The sequence below is a fragment of the Thunnus thynnus genome, chromosome 1, assembly GCF_963924715.1.
Source record: "Thunnus thynnus chromosome 1, fThuThy2.1, whole genome shotgun sequence".
Classification (NCBI taxonomy): domain Eukaryota; kingdom Metazoa; phylum Chordata; class Actinopteri; order Scombriformes; family Scombridae; genus Thunnus; species Thunnus thynnus.
Window position 1 is genome coordinate 32,585,171 of NC_089517.1, and position 17,207 is coordinate 32,602,377.

A 17,207-nucleotide genomic window follows, 5' to 3' on the forward strand; every position below is an offset into this window, starting at 1 on the left:
AGTCATTGTAATGGTGCTCTTAATTATGGAAATGTCCAGTGAGGTCAAGAGAAGAATGACCCCAAGTCACTATATTACCCACATGACTTATGTGTCTTTTATGTGTTTTATTTTTTTATTTAACTGTGGGGTTTCTTTTAAAAATTATCTTATTTACATTTTATTCTGTATATCTTTATTGACTGGATTTTTAAATTGTGGTGCTGATTCGTTTTTTAGTTGTTGTTTTTTCCCTATGTAAATCATTTTGTAACACTGATTTACCTACTATTATGGTTGGGATAATTTTTTATACAAACTGTAAAATATGTTTGAAGTACCTCTCTCAGTGTATCTTTTTATTTGGTGTTTTTCTTATTTCTTTGAACAATTTGCCACTGACAAAAAAAAAGTTCAGATATTTTCATCATATCTACAAAAAGTTTTTTGTGTGAAATATTCAGTATATATCACATATTGAGAAATCAGACAAGACATACAGTAAATACAGTATTATATACTGTATATTTTATTGCATAAACAAAAATGAAACCAAGATCTACAAAGTGTATCAAAGGTTTTGTCATTCAAAATAAGCTCTGACATAATCATGTATTTGTTTGGTGTTGGATAAATACATAAATGCATGCATTCTTCTCTCTGTGGACCTTGTGATTAAGAGGCATCCTAAAATAATGTCTTCAGTTGGCTTGCACTGCATCAGCAGGCACTGTGGTTGATCTTAAATCACCCCGGGTACTCTGAGTGACTCCATGAGAAATGGACGATCTTCCTGCTGAGTCCACAGTTTGGCTGATAGATTGTGCTTCTTCAGATGCTATTGAATTGGTCCTGATGGAGCATCTGAATGGTCCGAAGAATATTGTGAGCCAAAAGCTGTGTGGTAAGTGACCTTGGCACTCAGTGCTCTCTTATTTCACGGTTATGATGGAAGATTTTCACCGTGTTTTACTGCTGTCTCTGTGGCGCTCTGTCCCACCACTCTGCTGTCATTTTCATTTCTTCTGCATGACAAACTTCAGCACAGATGAACTTCATTATTCTGATCCCGGATCCTCACCCAAAAAACACTTTTTAAAATTGAAAGTAGGCGTTAGAACTCAAAGTGATAATTTGCATCTTTTACTACATTTTTGAAGGTAAAACATTTGTAAATTCATTTGAAAACAATGTAGTATTAATAGCTGATGGAGCCCTCTGGAGGTGCTGCTGGTCTAATTCAACAATGACATCCATACTACATTTCCTGAAGGCATTAACTTTAAATAGCACAATGGAGAGTTATATTACATCCGCCTGGCTGGCAGTTGCATAGCTTGCACTGTACAAGTAATACCAGCCCTGTGATGGACTTTAAACACTGCAAGAGTTAAGATGTTTTACATACATTGACGGGACAAAAGCATCATAACAGATGTTACCTGTTAACGGTCTTCAGTTCAGTTCGGAGTTCCAATTCTCATTACAGCTATATTATATAAACATTCCTTTTAACGAGACACACACCATCTTCTCATCATTAAATCACTCTAAGGAATAAAATTGTAACACCTAAAGTGTCAAAATATAACAGCTTAACATTTGAAGTACACATTAAAAATCATAAAATAAATATGGTTGTAGTGGTCCCTGGATATTTGTCCACACTGATACGATTGCACTTCATAGTGAATGTTTTCATGTAGAACATCTACAGCGGTACAATACAGTGGGTTGCTGATGTGTGTAATAGAGTTCTTCTGTGGCAAGTGTTGAATTTTTAACCATCCTGAAGCCAGCTGAGTACACTTCAGTCAAGCATGAAGCTAGATTACCCAAGCCAAAGCTGCTATTACAATAATATAACATAACATCAGCTGCCCATTCCCTTTTGGAAAGTGCCCTATTAGCAACCTTTTACTTAACCAAGTTTATACCCTATAAGACACTTCCATGTGTTACTGTATGTTTTCCCTAGAGATGTGACTTGAGAGGCCCAGATGTTCCTCTGGTTGGCCCAAGTGATCCTGTGGTTAGTGTTGTGTCACACTGTGGTGACCCTGGAGAAAAAAATGAACCAAAAACTGTAACTTTTTCCTTTTTTTCCTGCCCTTAGAGGGTCTGTGCATGTTACTGAAGAATAATCTTCATGTCCTTCTTATAGGTTAAATTGTGCTGCATAAAGCTAAAGCAGCAGGACCATCAGTTCTGGTAAAAATGCATGGTAGTGTACTTATTTTAATTTGGCACTTTTTTCATTGCGATCTTTTTCATCAGATTTGATATGTAATGAGAAGTCAGTGATTGGAATTCTAGACAGACATGAAACAAACTAGCATAATGTAAAAAAGATAAAAGGACAGATTTAACAATTAACAATAAAACTGTCCAGTTTCAGATTTTTGCAGATGTTTAGGAGAAGGATTTGTGAAAAAAATGTCTGTACATCCTGACAACTAGTTAAAAATATGGCTGCATTTGGTGAAAACATGGACTGACACTGAAGCAGAAATAAAGCCATTATAAGCATTAATAGTGTTAATAAAGGGGAAATATAATATTAACACATGTATTGATAGAGCAGTAGTACAGGAGGTAATAGAGGGATAACTGCAGACTAAATAATGAAGGTTTTCTCCCATTTTCTGTGTATTATTTTTATTAACACATTATTCATAGCAACATATAAACCACACAGAAATGAATACCAAAATCCAACTTAAATATATACATGCGTGCTTACACACACACACACACACACACACACACACACTCCCATCTTCATCTCCCTCTTTCTTTCCCCTTGGTCTGATCTTAAGATCTCGGTCATGTTGAAAACATTTTTCCTCACAGTTCTTAAACCTTCTATGCAACCGAAATGTTGGCAAAGCACCCCAATATGACCAAACAGCAATTCCAGTCACCTCTGACTTAATACATTTAACTATCTGACCGGGAGACTGAGCATCTTCATCCACACCTCCCAGCTCCACATGAATTTTGTTCCATATATTCACACTGGCTTAATATAACCACAATTTTCTAGTACTGCACCTCAGCACTGACAGGTCCACTTATAGAAGCTGTGGGGTCCGATGTCTAACTGCACCTCACCAGAAGGTGATGAAGACTCAGAGATGACAGTGGTGGCCTTCTCTAATTGGGAGATCTCCTGGTGAATTATATGAAAACAACAGTACACCGCAGAACAATAAGAGGTTGGATATTTTTGAGGAAACAAGAAGTGTCATAACACAAAATAGTATGAATTTAGTGGCCTGAGACACAAGGATCTCAATATGAAAGCTAGATCTAAATTCATTAAGATCCTTGCTTTGGTCCATGTGTGATGGATTATAAATGTGAAATCTGCTGTGTAGCCTAATTAAAAATACACACATGTAAATATTAGAACACCACATTGTTAATGGCCAGGAATTATGTGCTTTGTCATTGTATGTGTCAGTGAATGGTTATGGGGATCCTTCAGTGACTCCACTGATGAAATGTTGCATTTTTTGTGGCAATGATTGAGCTGAAAGTCTCTAAAGGTAAACTAATGGTGATGTTGTGGGGGGGAGGGACGCAGAGAGATATCACCTCTCTCGTCGTGCTTCGGTCTATTGATGGGAGGAGCATCATAACATTACACCGCCTGTAGGACGCAGAGCTGCGGCTCGGAACCGGGCTGAGAAACGTAAACCAGTCGGTACCGGTCCAGGGTGGAGATGTAACATCCCGGATGTGGGGAAGCGGCGTCTTGTAGTTCTACGTCGGGTATCAGAAGCCGTCATACATATACATGCGTAGCCTACGTATTTAAATGTGATGTAGCGGATACGCGCTGGCTGGACAGGCGGTGGAGAGAGGTCGCTGACGGACTGTGCGTAATGCTGAGTGGACAGCAGTATTTCTAGCTGTATATTCCTGCCTAGACGGGCTATCGACACAGATTGGCACTTCTCCTGCAGTGCAGCTCGTCATCATAACCAGATGTTCTCCGCCGGACCGGACCCGTTCAGTTTCATGCCGTCCAACCCGACCGGAGCCTGAGCCGAAGGATGCAGGTTAAAAGCCAGATCTGCACCGAGCGGAGCAGCACCGACGACCCGGAGCAGGATGACAACCAGAAGAAGACTTCGTGTTTTTCCAACATCAAGATTTTTCTGGTGTCGGAATGTGCGCTCATGTTGGCACAGGGCACCGTGGGCGCTTATCTGGTGAGTTTCAACAAAACACAATGTTGCTCTGAATGATCGTATCTCAGTGTATCTCAGGTAACATGGGGTTAACGCAGCGTCCTTCAAACCAACACCAACACCGGCACAGGCAGGCAGTGAGTAACGATGCGCCGCTGCAGCTGATGCGGTTAATAATCGTATCATTCTGATCACATTAGAAAGATCACATCCTCCAGTGACCATGGGACGCGGTGCTTTCACTGATTGATGAGTAGCTGCGTATTATCCATCAGGCCTATGCACCATCTGCATGACACAAAACGCGTCACAGCAGCCGTAGGCTCCACGTTGTTTGGAGAATGTTATATGCGTATATGGATGGTCTGTTGGAGAGCAGGAGCAGGTTACGAAACACTGGCCAGGAGGTCGATATAACCTGCCGGCTTCGCTACATTCTGCACCTATATGCCTCAATAATGAAGGAGGCCTCTGACACTGGAGGATATAGGCCTACAACATGAAATAGAAAGATGACGCGATCTCCAGCACAACAGAAATAAATTGGATTTTCACAAAAGATCCCTTTATGCCTTTTTCCCTATACAGACTTGTATACAGCCTGCATTGCCAGTGCAGTTTATATCTTGTGTCAGATTTATTTCACCCTAAAAGAGAATGAGCTCTATCCTGTTGATCAAAAGATGAAACTGATTTTATGTATGGAAAATTCAACTTTCATTTCATGCATGCAGAGGCAAGATTGATGCATCTCTCTTTAACAGTAAACCTCTCTGAAGAGTAATGGGAGTAATGACTGCTGTTTATGGTGCGGCCAGTGCCTCAACCACAGCAGCTGCTAATGTATTTCTGTGGTGATACCTACATTAGTCAGAGTTAGCATAACCAAGTCTGTATTAATATGAAGGATGCTGTTGTAATCAGGAGTATTAAATGCCCCATCAAAGCCAATTCTCCTGATAGGTGTCAGCACAGTCTTGATACTATAAATAAATGTAGATTCATAGCAGGATGGGGCTGTGTGTTATTAATGATGAAAGACAGAACACCACTGGATATACTACTATTTGTAAAGTGAAGCTAATTAGAAATGTTTTCTTTCTAGTTTAATCAGAACAACACAGATAAGGAAGGCATGTTGTGAGAGGCAAGGTCAAAGGTCAGAGGCTTGACTCTCTTTTGATCCCTGCCTTGTATAGGTTCAGCTGTTGCTTGTTCATTAGGATGAGAACAACAGCCAAAAGCCTGAATTGTATAGAAATACAACTATGCTGATCTTCAGGATACAGTCATACTGTACACCATCACAGCTCTTTGTTTAGGAAAAAGACACTTGTCATGCAAAAACTGAACATGTTCTTCCATTTTGTTTGCTGTGCTATTGTTTGATAAAGATCACTGCTTGGCAGAAACACCACAGAGTCGGTTTAAATTTTTTGCATGAACCACAGAAGTGCCATAATATTTTGCTTTAAGACTGCAGTGGAACTTCCTCCTTGAAAACAGCACCCAAAACCAAAAGTGCACCTTTAGCAAAACCCTCCACAGACAAAAGCATTGTGGAAGCACTGTCTACCCTCTCTTGTGTTGAATATTTTCTGTCATCATCCTTTTTTTCTCTGTCTCTTTCGAGGTCAGCTGCTTTCTCGGTTTCTCTGATTTTCTCTTTCTTTGTTTCTCATCAACATGGTATGCATTTATTTTCAATGGCACAAGTTAAATTTAACTATAAACTAAACAATTGGAACAGGACAAAGCTATAATAGCTGAAGGTCATCACTATAAGAACAGCAGGACCTGACATTTCTGTTGTCTGTAAACATTGGAGTGGACCAAAATGTCTAAATCTGATATATAAAAGGAAAAGCATCTGTTCCTCATAACCGCCCAGTGTCAACCCATATATAATTTAATGTTCAGTAAATATAAACTAAATGTCACAAATTGTCAGGCTGTATTATCAGTCAGTTCCACCATGTGTGTAGTGACAGATCTAGGTTAGTGTTCCACACTTGAAACAATAAACCTGTGAAAGCCATCTTCCAATTTTAGAAGTGGATTACAGATTGTTGATCCTTTTATAGAAAGTATTTGGCTGCCAGTTGTCTATCTGTTGGGACTGCTGTCCAGACACCTCTGGTGGTGTTTCAGCAAGGACAGGCAGAGCACAGCATGATTAGGCTGCAGCAATGGTGAATATGATGATACATTGATGATACTTGATACATATCTTTCTGACACTTTTCACATACTGCACAGTGTATACTCTATATGGCAGAGAACACTATACTAGACCACAGTCCATCATTTCAGTCCAGCTATGTTCACAGCTGTCTCCTTGAGGATAAACATAATCCATGTCTTTTTGATAAACATGGAACTTGCAGTACTGGTTTATCCAGAAGCAGTCCTCTTCTACCACAACACCTTTTGGAGGAGCAGTACTGTGTACCATTTGCTTAGGGTGAGTGGTTAATGAAACTTAAAAATAAGTCCTGACCAACACTTAATCAGTCATGTAGAAGATCCACCACACATTTGGTACAAGAAGCCCGTTCATCACTTACAGAGAGCTGAAAAACACAGCTGGTACGATGTGTTTGTGTCCACTGCGTAATTAGAACAGCTGCATGAGGTTTCTTGCCTCAAGCTACACACGTGCACATATCTCAGTCTCTCAGGTTGGCATCAGGCTAGCCTCAGGGATGTTTTGAGAGGAGGAGGAGTTTGGGGATGAAGATGTTGGAAGCAGCCCACCCTGCAGATCAGCTCAGCTACTGTGTGTCACCAACAGGTTGTTGTTGCTGGTTTGAGCTCTGAGGTAGTGGCAGTTCACGGTGTTTCATTACTGGATAACAACTGAAGCCCAATGCCTGACCTTATTATTTTATACATTTAAATGAAATGGAAAATAATAAAATGTATATTTCTGTCAGGTTGAAACAGGTGAGAATAATTACAGCAATTAATAGTATTGAAGCTACATAGAATCAAGTGTGTAAACCTGTTTTAAAAGGTTAGTAGGTTGGCATGCTGTCACTGGCAGTTGTAAATGGCTGCTAGTTGTAAAAGCACTTTATAACACTTGCTCTCTTTCTCTCTCTCTCTCTCTCTCTCCACCAGGTAAGTGTTCTGACCACTCTGGAGAGACGCTTCAACCTCCAAAGTGCCGATGTGGGCGTCATTGCCAGCAGCTTTGAAATCGGCAACCTGGCCCTCATCCTGTTCGTCAGCTACTTTGGCGCCAAGGCCCACCGGCCCCGCCTGATTGGCTGCGGTGGGATCGTCATGGCGTTGGGGGCTTTGCTGTCAGCCCTGCCTGAGTTCCTGACTCATCAGTACGAGTATGAGGCCGGGGACTCGTGGCATGCTGAGGATGGCAGGGATGTCTGCTCCAACATCACCAGGTCAGAAAACCGAGACTCTGGGTTTAAATGTGGCAACCGAGCCAACACCAACATGATGTACCTTCTGCTGATCGGAGCCCAGGTTCTGCTGGGCATCGGAGCCACACCTGTCCAGCCTCTGGGAGTGTCCTACATTGACGACCATGTCCATAGGAAGGACTCCTCACTGTATATAGGTGAGTAGCACTGAGCTACTGCACAGCTGATACAGCAAAGCAGATTGTCTGTATGTTTGACAGGAAACTAAATTTTAACACTGAATCCTTAAGCTGAAACACCACCATAACTGATTTAATCAACAGCTTTTTGCATTTTAGCTCCCATCACTGCTGATGTCAGCTCAGTCGTGATATAGTCTACAGTATGGCAATACATGTGTTGTAGATGGGTGGTTGCTGAGTTATTCACCTTTTCAGCAATATATAGATCTAGTTTTATACTTAGCTGAAGGAAATTTTTGAGCAAGCAACACACTAAACTTATTTGGAAACAGAGACTGAACATCAGAAACAGCACCTTACAACATCATAAAGAGTGGCACAATCGCTTACTGATGTGCTTAATGGTTAAGCACATAGTTTAATAGTTTAACATTATAAGAAAAACTCCTATTTGCTTTCTTGCTGACAGTTAGATGAGAAGATCAATACCACTCTCATGTCTGTAAATTAAATATGAAGCCAGATCCAGCAGGAAATTAGCAATTAGCTAGCTATTACCCACTGCTTCCAGTCTTTGTGCTAAGCTAAGCTAATTGCCTGTCAGTTCTAACTTCATATCTGGCGTACAGACATGAGAGTGGTATCTATCTTCTCATCTAACTATCACCAAGAATGTGAAAAAGCATATTTCCTGAAATGTCAAACTATTTCTTTCTTCATGTGTGTTGAACAGTGATGCAAATGCTTATCTTAAAAATGAACTGCATCAGTGACTATAAATCTTTGATTTGAACGGAATTAAATTATTCTGATCAGTGAAGGGATTTGTAATTTCCGCCTCTATTATTGTTAAGTAGTATCAGTAGTAACAGTTAAAGTGACGAGACCGCTAACCTCGACAGTGGTAGTGGTTTCCTCTATGTTGGTCTATCATATTGTGGTCTTTTTGGGGTCTTTGACAGGACACATGACTGCCGATGTACATATCTTGTCAGGAATGATCTCTTTAGCCCTCTAATATACTGTCATTTAAATCAAATTTTGCATCTTCTGAAAGGCTGTTGAATATGGTGCTGGGTGCAAAGCCAACAGACTCAATGACACCAGATGTCCGTCGTTCCACACCAGCAGATGGAGTGTACGGGTGGGGGTGAAAGAATTTATGCAGTAGATAATATTGACTACAACATCCCAAAAAAAACACTGGCTCTGGTTAAACTGAAATTTACAGCTAATATTCGAGGAAGAGTGTGATTTAGAACTAGTCCCAGAGACAAAACAGCAAACACTAAAGAAGATCCCTGATCCCTGTTTGCTCCCTGAACTAAACAACAACAGCACTGTTTGATTTCTTCAGGCTCTGCATTTAAGGTTCCAGTTAGCAGGAAGTAATACTAAATCTAATGGAATAAGTATCACATCTCCACACAGTATCAATCAAAATAAATGGGATGATTATGTTGCCATAATTGAATGATTGTGATGTTAATCATTCACATGTGCACTAAATGATCAACTCCCCTTAATGATCACAGAGGCTCATTTTAGAATTATAAGATCACAAACTTATATTAAACTAAAGCTCATTGATGTTACAGTAATCTGTTAGTCCATAATTAATATATCTATATTCTCTAAGCTAAGTGCTGATGTTTTGTGGTGGTAATACATTGAATGTCCCAGAGATCAATTGTCAGTCAGTGTCTCCAGTAATATGATGTCTTTGTCCATGGGTTTTCAGTTAACCTCTTACCAGGCAGCCAATTTTTGTGCACAAGAACAATAAGAAGGTTACTGTTCTTCAACCCCTTTGATTACAGTCATAACCCTGGTCTCATTTAAAAGGGTAATCTTTAAATTTTACAACCAAAAAGTCAGAATGAGTTAAGTGATGCTGAAACTAATGCCACCAAGGCTAAAGAGGTGGGACAATGTCACTTAACAGGTTAATGGAGCAAGAGTTTCTGTTGATGGCACTATTTTCTTTAACATTTTCAATCACGTTGTGTCCTGCTGCTCACCCACCAACTACCTAACTAGCTATTCTTTTTATTTCAAACAAACCAGAGATGTAAAACACTACTACTGGTGTCTCAAAGAGAGAAACCAGATACTAGTGTCAGAACAAGTGGAAGCTTCTGTGAACTGCAGCGACCATTTTGGTCAATAGAGTTAGTATTACTATACTGGAATCTACTGACGGTGTTTTGGTGTGTATACATTATGTCTGTTCATACTATATCTGGTTTTCTTTGTTTTCTGTCCAGATCTTGGTGTCATTGTGGTGCTTATGAACACCTCACATTACAAATGATGCAGTAACACTTTTGCTGTTTTAATTTTTGTATTACAAATACATTCAACTGTCCGACTACAAGCACACCAAATTTTATGTCTTGATTTTTTTCATCATTAGTAACAGCTCTGTATTAAATTTGGTTTTGTCCTGCCCAGATATTTAGCTTGTGGATGCAAATACACAACTAACATGTTTAATAAACGTTGTGTGTGAGCGGGAAGGCATGAATCCTTCAATACTTGGGCTATTGTTTGTTCTTCTTTGCTGAATAGTGTCATGCACTACTCTGTTTCTAAGTATTTCAGTGACTAATCCATGCCATATGGATATAGATAGATTGACCCAAATTTGGTTGTAGCCCCATTTCCGCAAATTTCCTCTCGGCTCAGTGCTGAGTTTAAAGATATTGGGTGCTATGACAAAATAAGGAAGTGAGGATATAGAAGCAGTCTTGTGTCTCCAAATCATATTCATGATTCAGTATTTCCCTGGTTGATTCAAAAGCTTTGGTTGCGCTAGGTGCCCTTGAGCAAAGCATTTTATTCCCAACTTATTCCCAAATGCTCAGTGACCAGCAGCAGAAGTGTGTGGTTATGCTCACAACAGAAACCAAGAGGTCAACACAACACACATTACATCCCGTCTGCCAAAGTTGCCAAGGCAACAGTGCAGAGACCGACACTGAGGCTGTGTGCCATTCCTGTTCCTCTCACCGCTCAGCAACCTGCGAGCAGCAGAGCTCCATCTGGGGAGATGGAGAGGCAGAGAGAGAGAGAGACACTCGTTATTACTAAAGAAAGAAAGTATAGTCTTTTGTGCTCATGATGTTAGTGTGAAGCACAGAAAATCTCACTTTTTCATACTAATTCATATTTTCATCTATAAACAGTAATTGATTAACCTTCCTATTTTTAAAGGTGCAGAATATATTGGTGGCAATATATTATTCTCTGACTAATGAGAAATTTTAGTTATTGTTGTTCTGATAATTAGATCCAATAATGTGGAGCCTTTTCCCACAATGACTGCGGTTCTTCTGTGACTGTAAATGGAGACAACAAGTATGTACGCAAGATTGCAATACATGCTGGATACTGTATATTCTACGTTTAATCTGGAACTCTCCAGCCTCACGGTGTCCTCTGGGATTAATGTAAATGCATTGCAGCCTGTTAAAAAGATAAAATTTGATGATTTCAGCTGACAGTGGAAAAATAAATGTTCAGTCTAAAGGGTTAGCCTTTACTGTCCTCCTCACATTTTTGCAAATACAAGACTAATGCTATTGTAATGTTATCAGTAATTATTGGTTGTTGTTATGTTATATTGGTGCATCTCTGTTTATTGTTGTTCACACTCAGCTGCAAATTTTCCAACTGGATATGACAAGTACTTATTGTATAATAACGTACATGTACATGTGCTGATACATCAGTAATTTAAAGCACAACTTCAGTTTTTGTCAGTCTTTATCAAATATTATTCTGTTGTTCTATCTCTTCTGCTGGTGGAGTCATTGATTTGCCTCTATGGAAAGAAAAAAGACACTTACAAATTATAATACTGTGCTAGTTGCTGGCTACCATGTGGCCAGTTGTACCCCCTCACAGGCTTCTCTCTTAGTCCTTGGCGAGTTGCATTGTCCCTGTTAGTGTCTCAGTGCAGACCTCTTGCAGTGTGAGAAGGCCTGTGGCTGTTCTGTACATGTTTGGATCTGTACAGTCTCTGCCAGCAGCACTCAGTGTGGATGAGAGGAAAGGAGGGAGGGAGGAAGGGATGGAGGAGAGGAAGGAGGGCAAATGAGGCTAGCACAACACCCAACAACCCACCTTACCCTCTGCTTGGCTAGAAACCAACTTGTACTGGATGTCTGATGTTGTATCTATTGTAGAATAATCCAAAGGTATTCACAGCGTTAAGATGCATGATCCAGAAAGTCAAAACATTACTTTAGGAACCAAAATCGCCTCTACGTATAAATGTGATTGTGTTTGTCTGTCCCTGTTAGCGCTGTAATGGACTGGATCTGACAGTCAACCAAGGACATTTTCTAACTATAGTCCTTTAAAAAGTAGCACAATTTGTTCCATTTTTCTCAATCTTGAGGGCTATTTAGTTTGGAAATTTGCATACATAGCATTTTGGACAGATACCTCCTGTGTGAGTTGGTATCATGGCCATTGTTGTGTGTCCTGTGCAGCACAGCCTTTGCCAGTCCATAAGGAGCTGTTTCTTTCATAACATCCCCTAAGCTTCTTCCTTTGACACTTACAGATAGTCTATTATTCTTCGCTCCACCACCCCCTCTCTGTTCTCTGTTTTTTTGACAATTCCAGGCTTGTTGATTGTCATGGTTACCTCCTACAATGTAATTGCTGGGCCGTCTGTTGTGGCTTGGTAATTGCATGGAGCCTGCTCTTTATACAGTATGTATCGTGCGTACTGTATGTGTTATGTGTTTGTAGTGCTTCTTAGTGTTTCTGCTGCTTCCTTCTCACAGTCTCTAGGCGGTGGCGTTGTTTGACGAGCTTGGCGTGTGAAGACAGTTGCATTGTAAGAAAAACCCCCTGAATTATGCAACGTGACAGAGAAGCAGTTAGGAGTTGTTTAGCAAACATCTAACCAAAATTATTAAATATTAAAGAAGCAGCTCTCTACGGGCTCGCTAACAAACCAGATGACAGACGGAGAGGCTGCTCTGTTGTGGCCACATCTTCACCCCGAACAGATCAATACTGCCTGAATGAGAGATTGAGGACACTGGGAATACTCAAGAGCGAACCAGGAAACACTTAACAGTTGTCATGGCAGAGTTCCCCCAGCATGCATCTGTCATGTATCTGTTTTGCTTCAGTACTGCAACCTGTTCTCAAATGTTGTGCAGGCTTTCACTTAGTGTGTGTGTGTGTGTGTGTGTGTGTGTGTGTGTGTGTGTGTGTGTGTGTCCTAATCAATGTTTGCAGCAGAGCAGGCAGCAAGCTGGTAAAAAGAAACAGAGACTTTTTTCTTCCAGTCAGCTGGCCATCAGATCATTTGTGCTTGTGCCTTCTGGCAGCTGAGAGGAAAACAAAAATAGATTTAAAATTTGTAGTAATGCAGCAGTGATACACTGCAGCACAAGCAATAATGAGTCAAGCAATAAGAGTCAAGAGCTTGAGACTGACAAACTGGGAAATAGTCTTTGAAACAAGACTGAGAGTCTTGAGACTGAGAGTGTACAGCCAGCAGTGCTTTGGGCTAAATGCTAATGTCAGCATGCTCATATATTTACAGTGACAATGCTAGCATGCTGATGTTAAGCAGGTATACTGTTTACCTGGTCCACGATCTTATACATTTTTTAATTAGCACTAAATACAATGCACAGCTGAGGCTGATGGGAATGTCATTAGTTTTGCAGGGTTTTTTTGACTTGATGAAAAGTCAGGGGAAAAGTCAAATTAATTCCTTCGGGAATATGAAAGTCTGTATCAAATTTAATGGCAATTTATTCATCCTACTTGTTAAGATATCTCACCAAAAATCAAAAATGTCAACATTATGTTAAGTGCCAGACAAAATAGTCAGGGGATCACCAACATCTGTAGACTTGACCATTAATGTGTGTACAATATTTCATGTGAATCCATCCAGCAGTGGTTGACTGACTGGCTGACCGACCCACATTTACATCCATAGAGCCATGGTGCTAAAAACTGCAGCACCAGTACATGTACAGTGTGTGTGTGTGTGTGTGTGTGTGTGTGTGTGTGTGTGTGTATGTGTGCATACTGTATCCATCACAAAATGTGTCACTGTCTATTTGATATTGAAAGTCTTGACCCATGGCTTAGATTATTTTATATACTGTAATACTTTCCTGACTGAAGGGAAAAATTGCATCATACAAAAAGACAAACCTGCTCTTGAGCCCTGTTGACTATAATGTCTGAGCCGGATTGTAATTGGATTATTGATTGCTGTCTACTGCTTGATTGATACTCCAGGCGAAGGCAACTAACCTTCTATTGTATTGCTCACAGAGCCTATAACAGTAAAGCAGCTTTTCAGTTAGAGCATTCATGTACTGTGTCTTTTTTTTACAGTAATGTTGCCCCAAATAGTTTCTTCTTTGCCCCTTAATGGGGTTCAGTATGTGGTGCTGTGTAAATGTTTGTATCTTGCTAATGGAAGAAGTAAATCTTGTTTTGCTACACAGTCTACAGGCTGGTCCTTTGTAAGCACCACAGCAACACTACAGTGTATTGACTCAGGAAACACCTCCAGCTTTACTCAGCTTCCATACATTCACATTTGTTTACTACATTACAAAGGCAGATTTCCCAGGTCCCTGGAGGATGACGCCTTAAGTCTTTGGTGATCTCTTGACTTTTCTTCTAGCGCCACCAGCAATTCAAAGTTTTCACATATCCAGTGCAATATCTCAACATCTACAATGGACTGGCACAACATGTGGTACAGACTGGTCCATGGATCCTAAACAATGTTTCCTAATGACTTTGGTTAAGTTTGGTTTCTAGTGCCACTGTGAGTTTGAAATTTGGGGTTTTTAGTGAAATGCGTCAACAACTTTTGAATGAATTGCCATGAAATTTGATACAGACATTCATGTCACAAAGAATTATGATGAATATAATGAACTGATGATCCCCTCATTTGTCCAATACTTTGTTTTATGACCAAATACCTACAAAACTAATCATGTTCCAGCCATATACCTGCTAAACATCAGTATGTTGTCGTGAGCGTGTTAGTTGTATGTTAAATGCTCATTTAGCTCAACAGCACTGCTATGCCTATACAGCCTCACAGAGTGGCTAACATGGCTGTAGGCTGTTAGTCTTGTTGTTAGTGTGAAGGTTTACATTAGATTTAAAGTACCTCAAACAGAGCTGGACAACAATAGGAATGTTTAAGACCTGCAGCACCGTGCTAAATGACATCAACAATACAGCAGAAATAACAGCACAGTAACCTGCAGTAAAGGAGAGTAAAGGAAAAGAGCAGTCCAAGGACCCTGAGGAGACCAGCTCTGCAGCCGTTGGGTCAGCATCTCTCTTCTTTCCTCATATCTTAGCCTCTATTCATCGCTGTAATGCGTGTAATGAAGCGCTGTGAGGCTGAAAGTTGAGTCCACTGCAGCAAAATGTTTTTACTCCAGTGGAGTTATTACTCTTCCTCCGTAGGACAGCAGAGGAAGGAATGGACGCTGACTCAGCACACACTGTCCGTTCAGACCGGCCCAGGTTGTTTTATATGTGCACCTTTTATGAGCACCTTTGTCAGGAAACAAAGTGCCAGTGATCGAACTGTGCCATAATGTGAGTCTGACTGAGAAATTATTCAGGCGCTGTCTGTGTGAGCAGGTAGGAGAGGCCTGTCTCATACAGTGTGACCTTGTCTCTGCTGCATTCATTCCTGCTGGATACAGAACAGACAGTATTAGCATCATGTTAGGCCAGCATCACCTCTCAGTATGTAATCATTTATTTTGGTTTTTCATTAGACAAAATATAACAGTATTAAACATAAAAATGATGACTATCATAAACACTGACTACATTTTATATTGATTTATGTTGTTATTTGGGGGTTTAGGCTACCCTCCACTACATTCCTGGTTTTAAATATACACTAAGTAATCATAAAAATAGAACTCCCTGTGCATTGTGATCAGGTCTGTAGCAACCATTGAGGTCATGAGTTTACATTAGTACATTACAGTTCATTCTTCAGTTAAAAACATACACATGGTTGGTCATTTATAGGCTGATTACAGCATTTTTAGACTTGACTAGTAGACTAGTATATTTTAATGGAACTACTTTAAGGCCAATAAATGAATTAGGTAAGATAAGATGGGAAATGAAATAGATAGATGGATCATAGATAGATACATAAATAAAGAATTGACTAGAATATATTTCAGCCGGTGAGAAGAAGGCTTTGAAACAGCATTACAGCATTTAGACCTTCACGCTGGGAAATAAAATTTACAGGAAATATAATGGATCAGTTGACTAAATTAAATAAATATCAACTAAAATATGAAAAAAAATGTGGAGACCATCTTCTCGATGAGGGGTGTGCATTGGGGGAAAATATCCCAGCTAAAGCCTTGATTGTACTGCAAAACAATACAACTGTCCTGCAATAAATAGTACATTTGTGAAACTTGAGATTTTTGTTGGCAGTGTGTCCAAGATGTGTTATTTAACCATGATATATCTGAGGCTGTAGTTTGTGGTAGTGTTGTATATGAGTGCAGTATACTCTAAGATTTTTATCTTTTTTTTTGTTTGTTTTGTACATGAGGTGGAACACACAATATATTTATATTATATAATTTTGTCTATAGTGTCATGTGATCTGTCACAGTGGGACAATACAACTCACAACAGCCAAATCTCCAAAGAGCAGAATTTCTGCAATATGACAAACATTTGTAGTAATCTTTAATACAAATGCTTTTAATTTAGGAACAAACCCGTCCTCAGTGTAGACTCAGAAATTGTCCTGAATTGGGTCTCATTATGTCAAAACCCTCAGACACTGTTGGGATCCAGCCAAGTTGCAGACCTGTGTATATACAGCATTAAAGCTACCTCTGTCTACAGTCTGACAGTACTTTAAGGAGGAGCTGTCAAATCCTCTCCTAGCTCTCGGCTTAAGTGGAGTGTCTCTACCTGCCATTTCCAAATGGCTGGGTCAGACAGACAAAGACCGAGCTGCCAGAGTTTTACATGGATATCTAAGTTATCTCTCAAGCTCTTAAGTCTTCCCAGAGCTTTTGTACTTTGAAGATGATCCTGTGAATTATACATTTCTCTTATAATTAGTTTCAGTCACCCAGCTTCATGTCACACAAAGTCACTTTGGCACAGACAGCCTTGTGTCAGATTAATGGATTAATTAATTAATGGAATAAGAGCACTGGAAGAAATAAATGGATCTTCCATTAGTTTGTTGTCCAGCGGGACTGTATAACCTTGAGCTTTATCTCATGCTGGTCTTATGTCTAAGTTCATTGCCAGCACTTAGACACAGCCCGACACTCGGAGATTAAATACCGTCAAAAGAGAACAACAAAAGCCTGTTTCTTGGAAGGTTCTTTGGAAATATTTTGGAAACATTTTATAGTGCACAGCATGTACTGTACTTC

General features: G+C 39.9%; 1 protein-coding gene across 1 annotated transcript in view; it reads left to right on the forward strand.

Moving 5' to 3' along the window:
• The first annotated feature begins 3,398 nt into the window (after window positions 1–3,398).
• Window positions 3,399–17,207, forward strand: part of LOC137187030 (solute carrier organic anion transporter family member 3A1-like) — a 30,519-nt gene continuing 16,710 nt past the window's right edge. The window contains exons 1-2 of the mRNA XM_067595944.1: window positions 3,399–4,199; window positions 7,302–7,761. Of these exons, the coding sequence (XP_067452045.1) occupies window positions 4,041–4,199; window positions 7,302–7,761 (619 nt within the window). The 5' untranslated portion in view covers window positions 3,399–4,040. The remainder of the gene's footprint in view (window positions 4,200–7,301; window positions 7,762–17,207) is intronic.